This window comes from Myotis brandtii, unplaced genomic scaffold (assembly GCF_000412655.1).
Source record: "Myotis brandtii unplaced genomic scaffold, ASM41265v1 scaffold226, whole genome shotgun sequence".
Lineage (NCBI taxonomy): Eukaryota > Metazoa > Chordata > Mammalia > Chiroptera > Vespertilionidae > Myotis > Myotis brandtii.
Genome location: NW_005358478.1, coordinates 712547 through 721445, shown reverse-complemented (window position 1 = coordinate 721445; position 8899 = coordinate 712547). Strand labels below are relative to the sequence as shown.

The 8899-nt window shown below is 45.6% G+C and overlaps 1 protein-coding gene across 3 annotated transcripts; it reads left to right on the top strand.

The window, feature by feature from the left end:
- Positions 1 to 6: 6 nt before the first annotated feature.
- LOC102258325 (ubiquitin-fold modifier 1) lies at positions 7 to 1313 on the top strand. 3 transcript variants are annotated; one of them, XM_005866259.2, is made up of 2 exons: positions 7 to 96; positions 643 to 1313. In XM_005866259.2, the coding sequence occupies exon 2, from the start codon at positions 820 to 822 to the stop codon at positions 1075 to 1077; it is 258 nt and encodes an 85-aa protein (XP_005866321.1). In that variant the 5' UTR covers positions 7 to 96; positions 643 to 819; the 3' UTR covers positions 1078 to 1313. The 3 variants fall into 3 exon arrangements, with proteins under 3 accessions (XP_005866321.1, XP_005866322.1, XP_014395207.1); XM_005866260.2 differs by having other exon boundaries at positions 7 to 139; XM_014539721.1 differs by lacking the exon at positions 7 to 96 and adding an exon at positions 262 to 499.
- The last annotated feature ends 7586 nt before the right edge of the window (positions 1314 to 8899 follow it).

Below are 8899 nucleotides of genomic sequence, written 5' to 3'. Positions count from 1 at the left end.
CCGGCCCTGCAGGGAGGCGCTGCCCCTCAGAGGTGGGCGAGAAAGGCCGCCTGGAGGGAGCGATCGCTAGAGAAATTGGCATCTCTTCGCAGAAAGGTACCCAAGAAGCGCGGGAGAGCGCGGCGCGTAGGGGCGTCCAGTAAGTGTTTCTAAAGAGCGGCCGGTCGGGCCTTGTTTGGGGGGACCTCCGGGGACACAGAAATGAGACTGCAGCTGCCAGCAGTTCTCTTTGGGAAGAAGCCGACGATGCCGGCCCCTTCCTGCCCTTTCCCCCCCGCCCCGATCACTAGGTTCATAGGCGCTGACGTTCGCGGGACTCTCCCATATGGGGCCACATGACATAAACGGGGTGAAAGAAACGCACTAGATAGTCAGGGAATCGCACGTGTGAGAGCCTGGCCGGTGTCTCTAAAAGTTAGAGGTTCTTGTCGGGAGAGATTTAGGCGGATCGTCAGGGTTGGAAGGAACCTCTGAGGACCTACGCACACCTGTTAACCAGGTACCCGTCGGGTAGGGGAAGGCCTAAATTGTTTTACCTCATACTTCTTGTCCTTAACATTTTTACAAGAAGCGCGCGTTTCTTTTACATTTAAAAAGTTTCAGAAAATACATACTATTTTTTTTTTCTTTTTCACCAACCAGGAAATACTTCTGTGGGGGTTCCACCGAGACCAATTAGAAAGCTCTAAAGGCCTGGTTTAGAGCCTAAAGCCATCTGTTGCTGAGTGTGGAGGAGGCCTTGCCTCGGCGGAAGTGGGACTGCCCCGTGGAAGTGGGACTGCCCCGAGCGTCGGCGTCTCCGCCCAGGCCGGCTCCACCATGTCCAAGGTTTCCTTTAAGATCACCCTGACGTCCGACCCGCGGCTGCCCTACAAAGTACTCAGTGTTCCTGAAAGTACACCGTTCACCGCAGTCTTGAAGTTCGCCGCGGAAGAGTTTAAAGTTCCTGCCGCCACGAGTGCCATTATCACCAATGATGGAATAGGAATAAATCCCGCACAGACTGCCGGAAATGTCTTCCTAAAGCACGGTTCGGAACTGCGAATCATTCCTAGAGACCGTGTTGGAAGCTGTTAATGTCCTCTGCTTAAAGATAAATACACCTTTCAAAGTCAATATTGGTATTGCCCAGCCGGTGTGGCTCAGTTGGTTGAGGGGACCGGACCATGCACCAAGAGGTCGCCAGTTTGAATCCCAGTCAGGGCACATGCCCCGGTGTCGGGGGTGATCCCCAATGGATGTTCCTCCCTCGTCAATGTTTTTCTCTCTCCCTCTATCTCTAAAATCAATAAAAACATATTTCAATAAGTAAATATTGATATTGCTGTTGTAGAACTGAAATCAGACATTTAATCAACCAAAAAACTTGTATGCATATATGCATAACCCATGGACACAGACAATAGGGTGGTGAAGGCCTGGGGGGAGGGGGGTTAGAAGGAGCTAATGGGGGGGATGGGGGACATATGTAATACTTTTAACAGTAAAGATTTAATTTAAAAAAAAAAAAAGCCCAGCACAGAGCAAAAAAAAAAAAAAACTTTGAAAATGCCAATAGTTGATGAAATAATGAAAGATGACTCTCTTTCCTTTGTTACTCCCTCTCTTCGTGTGGAGAGAGAATGCTTATGCATTGAGGGTACCATTTTTACAGAAGATCTTAGTCTTTCATTGCTACCTCACAGCATGCACAGCTAGTTCATTTGGGGTAAATGAATTATCCAACTGTGTTTTATTACTGAAGGATGCTTCTGAGAATTCCTTCTGAGAACATGTGGAAGATTAAATTTATTGAATCTATTTGTCTTTAAAATTTTAAAAGGATTGGATCATACATGGCAGGTTACTTGACAGGATCTGACTTGCAGACTCAAAAGTAGTTGAATTCTTAATTATATAGTGCTTATGATAAAGGATATAGACATATCCATGAATACTTAACTAATTTTTTACATTTAGAATTTTTTTTTAAGTTTCAAGCTTCATGTGTTCATATAAACTTTAATATCAGAGGGCCAAAAATTGAATTTTCTTATCTAGTCCCATGTGTAAAATTTATATCCCTCACCAAATAGTTTTAACTATGTTCTTGCAGAATCCAATACTTGTAATTGGAAAAAGTAGAAGCATCCATTGCTGAAAAATAATAAAGTCATCTATTAAGTCAGATGGCCCTGAAACTCTCTAGTCCCCCTCCTGCCTTTCACACAGTGCCCACCCCTTAGCCCCATGCTGTTCTTGCCATCATGGCCTGAGCGCCTCCGGTTTCTACCAGAAAGCCTCTAAAACTGTCCTCTTCACCAGTGTCCCCTTACCCCTGGGGGTGTGAAGACTTTCCAAGACTAGTTTTAAGGGAATTCATTTCCAGATCTTCTTCTGATATCTGTACTATCTTCTGAAATTTCTCAGCTTCAGAAAGCACCTGAAGACATAGCAGCCCCTTTTAAAACTGTCTTTCTCCCACCTTAGAAAAAAGTCAAAAGCCTCACCCATTACGAAGGTACCTTGACCCAACAGGTAAAGACCTCCAGGCTAGTTCACAGGGACAGTTCAGGAGCTGGTGTCTGTGCTGAGAAAGTAAGCTACCCGAATAAAAGGGCCATAAATTCGCTTGTAAGTCTCACTTCTTTGTTATCAACAAAATAAATAATAGATCAACATGGGATTCTTAGACAATACACCTCGGTTGGGGTTAAAATAATCGAATAACATTGCTATAACTAAACTTCCATTCCCATCTGTACTAGTTAACCTTGTTGTATTGGTTAACCTTGTTGTATTAGTTAACCTTGCTGTATAGCACAGCAGCTTAAAACAACACCAATGTATCGGCTCACAGTGTCTGTGGGTCCGGAGTCCACACATGGCTTTCTGGGTCCCCTGCAAGACCACATCGTGATGCTCAACTGGGAAACCATCCGCTTCCAAGTTCACCTTGTTGGCGGCATTCAGTTCCCTGCAGGCTGCAGGACCCGAGGGCCTTAGTCCCTAGCTGGCTGTGGGCTCCCCCAGTTCTGGGACATGTGACCCTCTCCATGGGGAAGCTTACAATATGGCAGCTGGCGTCTTCAAAGCCAGCAAGGGGGACAGTTTTGGTGTAAGACATTGGTTACAACCTTATGTAACATCATCACATACACGTGATCACATATATCCTGACACCTTTGCCATTACTTGATTGGCCAGAAGCAAATCCCAAGTCCCATCCCCATTCAAGAAAAACTACACAAGGGCATGAACACCAGGAGGTGAGGATCATAGGGGCCACATGAGAGTCTATCCACCACACCTATTTATGCAAATGACAATTCCTATAAGCTTAACCTCAGAACTTTTCTTCAGGTTCCCTTCACCTTCTTGCTAAAGGAAACCTGACTTACCCCTGGGACACTGCTTCGCCTTCTCCCTCTCAAGTAGTAGCAACTGTATTTTCAACCATAAGCACCTTAGCCTGTGCCTGGAGGTGAGGTAGGTGTCCTTATTCCTCAGCAAGCTTCCAGACCACCCCCTCTCTCCTCTCTATTAACCTGCAGTTTTAAATCTTGTTACCCAGTACTCCTCATCTTATTCTCATTCCCCTTCAATTTTTCACCATGTGCTCCTGTCAGTCACTCCAATGCCACTTCTGTCTCAACTCTCGGTGGTTATAATATACTATACTAAGATGGTTTTCTCATTACCTTGACCTCGCAGTACCTTGACTTCTCCTCCAAGAATCTTGTCCTACCCTAACTCAGCCACTTGCTCCCATGAGTATAATCACAGGAACCTTATCAAACTCTGCAACTTCTTCATACTCACAATTTCAAACATATCACACTCTGAACACCACCTCATTTTTCCTCATTTCCCTATAGCACTCTAACTCCAACAATTCTTCAATCCACACATCCACTTTCTCCCATTCTTACCACAGCCAATTATTACCATCATTTCCGGGCACACACTCTCAACCCCCAGACTCGCCTCCCCCCTTTTCCTGCTTGCTGGGCAAAACCACAGTCCTGGATTCAAGCCAGCTCTCCACCTACTCCGTGCCAGCACCCATGCACCTGAATGTGGCTACAGAAAAACAGTCACACTGACCAGTTTCACTTTCATTTCATCAGTGGGAACTTCAAGTGGGCCCTTAGCGCCGCCCATGAATCCTACTTCCCTCCACCATTCTTCTGGATTTCATACTTTTTCTGTCCTCTAACCTACACCTCTTTCCCTCAATCATCATTTTCAGTTAATGACCTTGCTTTTTATTTCATGGAGAAAATTGAAGCCATGAGATGAAAACTTCCACAGTTTTCCCACCACCTCATCTACCCATAGTCACAAACCAGCATTAGAACCTCTTCTTCACCTTTCCCTCCAGTACAAGGTGAATTTTCCAAGCTCCTCGCTAAAGCCAGTCCCTCGGCCAAGGCAATAGATCCCAATCTTGCCTTGCCTAATCAAGATCATCACCTTCACTCTGTCAGTACCCTCTCTTCTATGTTATCCATGTTCCCCTCTCTTCTGGGGTCACCCCCATAAGCTTACAGTAGCTGTTATTTCTCCAGCTTACAAAATCTTCACTTCCACTGTCAGCTACTGCCCCATTTCTCTGCTTCCTTTGCAACAAAGCTTCTAAAATTTTCTATTCTTTCTGTCTCTACTTCTCCCATTCTGTAGCAGCAGAATACATGCCATATGATACATTTATATCAAGTTTATAAACATGCCAAATGCAGTAAAACTACATACACATATAATCAAATCATAATAACACACAAGGTTACATGTGGCATATTTTAGGCTTTTGAGTGAGAGGTTCTCCCATCCTCCCTTAAACTCATTCCATCATAGATTTTCCCTGGCCGGGGAGGGGGGTCAGTTGTTGGGAGCGTCATCCCATTCACCAATAGCTTTCAGGTTCAAGTCGTGGTCAGGGTACATACCTAAGTTGTGGATTCAATCCCGGATAGGGGCGCATATGGGAGGCAACATATCGATGTTTCTCTCTCACATCGATATTTATCTGTTCTTCTTTTTCTCTCTCTCTATCTCTCTCTCTCTCAGTGTCTCTAAATCAATAAACACATCCTCTGATGAGGATTAAAAACTTCCTCTCTCTCTCTAAAAATCAATAAACATATCCTCTGATGAAGATTAAAAATATATATGCTTTAATTTTAATAGTTTATCAAAATTTGTAATATTTTATGTTGTTTAAAGCAATTAAGTATTCAAAATTGTATCAATAATAAAATAAGGATGAGTTTAAAAATTTTATTTTTTTGTAGGGAAATATGATAGGCTGATCAATAAAACTTTCCAGCCTAAAGTCTTATATTAAAATGTTCAGGGGCAAGATAAGGGGAAAAAGAATGAGGTAAAATTTCTTTTAAAGAAAAGCTTGTTCATGTATTTTTTTAAATAGATGATAGATGCATTATGATATTTAGATTCCCTTGGATACACTTAGAAAATGATGTAAGAATCTTATTTTAAAATGCCAATACTTGTAATGTGCCAGAAATAACAAGCTTTGCCATTATCTAAAACTATGATGGAACGTTTTAGATCTGACCTTTGAAGGTACAAGAAGAAACAGGGTTTCTCCCATTTCTTTGAGGAGTGAGCGAGAAGGATTTGGAAAGACCAGTCCCAACGCACTCCACGGAGCTGAGCCACCCTCTCCCGAGACTTCAGGAGGAACATCTCAATTCCTACCTCCGCCTCTATCTGGGCGGGTAGGGCCTGGAAAGCTTCCTTTCCCTTTTGCTTTTACCGATGGCTCCGCCTCCTGCAATAGGAAGCTCCCCCAGAGTGAGGAGAACACAGAGCTTTCACCTTTTCATCCCCGAGGTGGAGAGAGAGAGTGCTCACCTCCAGCATGGCCCCCCCGGGAAGTACTGTAACAGAATAATATATGACATGGAAACAGCCTAGCAGTCGACAGCTCCAGGCATGGGTAAGCATCCTGACATTGTAGAGTTAACCCCATGTGTTGAAAAACAATTCAAGTTGCCCTTAAAAATCACTTAGCATCGATCCACCTGAATGTTATCCGCGTTTCCCACACTCCTAAAAGTACCGCAGTAAACCGTCACCTCCTGTGGCTGACGGCGTCGGAAGTCATGTCTGAGGGTGACTGGTGTGCATTTGACTAGCCAGTGATTTGTTCTCTCGGTTTCACAGGAGGCCAAGGACTTGATGAGGAAGAGGGAAGATGGGTGGAGCCCATGCTCCATTTCGTTTCGTTATTTATTTTCTAAAACGCTGTAAGAGCTGCTATTCGTGCCAGATCCAGCGCGGGCCGCAAGGGCAGCTGTGGACAGAATCCCAAGGGGGGAAAGGGGTGGAGCCGGCAGGAAGGAATTAGGTGGGTGGAAGGGAAATCATAGCCCACCTCTGTCTGGGGTCAGTCCTCTGTTCGCAAAGGCGGGGAGGCAGCTGAAGGTGAGGGCGGGGCAGCACAGCACCCTGAGTCAGCTCTAACCATGCGATGAGCATTTCCTTAACACTTACCAGGTGCCAAGTACTACGGGTCTCTGGGATAAACCTACCGTAGCACGTGCTCTTGAGTAGCTCCCAGTCTGAGGAGGGAAGGGGACGTGTTAACCAACAATTCCGAGGATGTGGGAATGGGATACTGGAAGAGGAAAGAGAGGGAGCAGCCCCATCTGGCCTGAGGGAATTGAGGAGGCTTCACAGGAAAGAAGCAGTTGAGCTGGATCCTGAGGGAGAGTAGGAGTTTGCCGGTAGAAAAGGACTCAGTGGGGACTTTCAAGGCACAGAAAACAGCCTAAAGATACGAGAGTGGTTGGCATATTTGTGGGATATGTAAAATATCTATACTAATAAAAGGGTAATATGCTAATTAGACCGGATATCTTCCAGACATCCTTCTGGACAAAGCCGTGCTGGCAGGGGCCGAGGCAGAGATGGTTAGGGGCAACCTTGCTGGCAGGGCAGTTAGGGGTGACCAGGCCAGCAGGGGAGAGCAGTTAGGGGCAACCAGGCAGGCAGGCAGGTGAGCAGTTAGGAGCCAGCGGTCCCAGATTGCGAGAGGGATGTCCCACTGCTGACAGTCAGACATCTCCCGAGGAATCCTGGAATGGAGAGGGTGCAGGCTGGGCTGAGGGACCCATCCCTCCCACCCCCCATGCGTGAATTTCATGCACTGGGCCTCTAGTAAAGAAATAATTATAAAATCCAATATGTAGCCATAGATATATTTGCCATATACAAAATAAAACATAAAATACCACCCATACGAGATTACACATCACAGCATTGTTTACCATAACAGACTATCAGAAGCAAGTGTTTACCAAAAGGAGATTGGATAAATAAATTATGGCCCATCCATACAATGGAACACTAGGTAACTATACAATAGAGTGAAACTTTTTGCTGTAACCATATGGCTAGTTCTCAAAGGTTTACTGCAGAACAATGTGTATGTTATGCTATATTTAACATGCAAGGTCCAGAATGTGTACGTTATATTTTCTTATGTGGGGATCGGTGGGAACTGGGCAGATAGGGGATGGGTGAGAGGAAAGTTTTCAATGCATAACTTCTTTTCGAATTATGTCAATGTATTACCTATTCAAAATTAAATTGAAACCTGACTCAGACTTGCAATTCAAAGTGACTAGAATGTACATTCATATTCCTCTCCTTCAAGACCCAGTGATCCTCTAGGCTCCCTGCTGTTTGTTGGGGTCGGTGTCCTTGCAGCTCCCAGACTAGGCAGTGAGTCCCCTGAGGACAGAGATTCTCCTTCCTCACTTTCTCTGGGTGCCTGACACTGGGCCTTGCACACAGCAGGTGTGAGAATGTTTGTTGGATGAACACATGGAGGTGAGAGGAGGGAGATGAGGCGGGGAAGATAGATTTGGGGCCCAACTGTGAAGGAAGACATACTGATGATTTGAACTCCACTGAGGGACAGATATGTTTGTTTGTTTGTTTTTAAACAGTGTTATTGAGGCATAATTTATATTTATAAGCTTTTTAAAGTAGAGAGTTAGATTAGTTTGGGTAAATGTATATGCCATGCACCTGTAGAAGGTGGCGGGAAAGGCACTAGGTGTGTGACCCATGGGGTCAGACCAAACGTGGGTTCAGCAAGCTCGGTACATGGGTTCTGGCTCGGAAAGAATTCAGAGCCAAGACCCAAACTGTAAGAGAACATTTATTGGGTAAATTACAGAGGTAGAAGAAGTAATTCCTAGAAGAAATGGGCTTCGGAAACAAGTTCTGGGGATAAAGGAAGGGCCCTTGGAGCTGGGGAGTGAGGAAGCTGATGGTAATGTACCTGGATGGGGAGAGGGCAGAGAAAGGCATGGGCGCGCTCCTGGTAGGGACAGTCTACTGGGTCCTCCATCCTAAGGGTTCCAAGGGTGGAGATTTTAGGGGAGGTCCCAGGGGAAGATCTTAACAGAATATTCAGCAGTTTTCCAAGTGTGTCTTTTCAGGGTTGTGGCCTTCACTGATTGATTGGCCTTTGGGGACATTATTCACTGCAGCTGGTCCTGATGTCACTCTGGGCCTGGAGCTGAAATACAACTGAGGCCCAGATGTTATCTCTAGGGAGGAAAGGTCAGGGGTCCAAACTGCACGACCAGTGATACGCTAGGGGGGCGGGGTGGGGGGAGTCACCCGGGGGATGAGGTCCCACCCTACAATTGATTGTCCATTGCTAGGCATGTGGGGCTTTCCACCTGGTGACCTTCTCTATCTGGCCCATCGTCCTTGCTCTACTCATGTCTGTCTAACTGCCTACAACACAATGGGTGCCACAATCAAGTTTTAAACCATTTCTTCTATCACTCCAGAATGTTCCCTGTGCACCTTTGCAGTCCGTCCCCACCCCCACACTCCTGGCTCCAGGAACCACTGACATGCTTCCTATTGC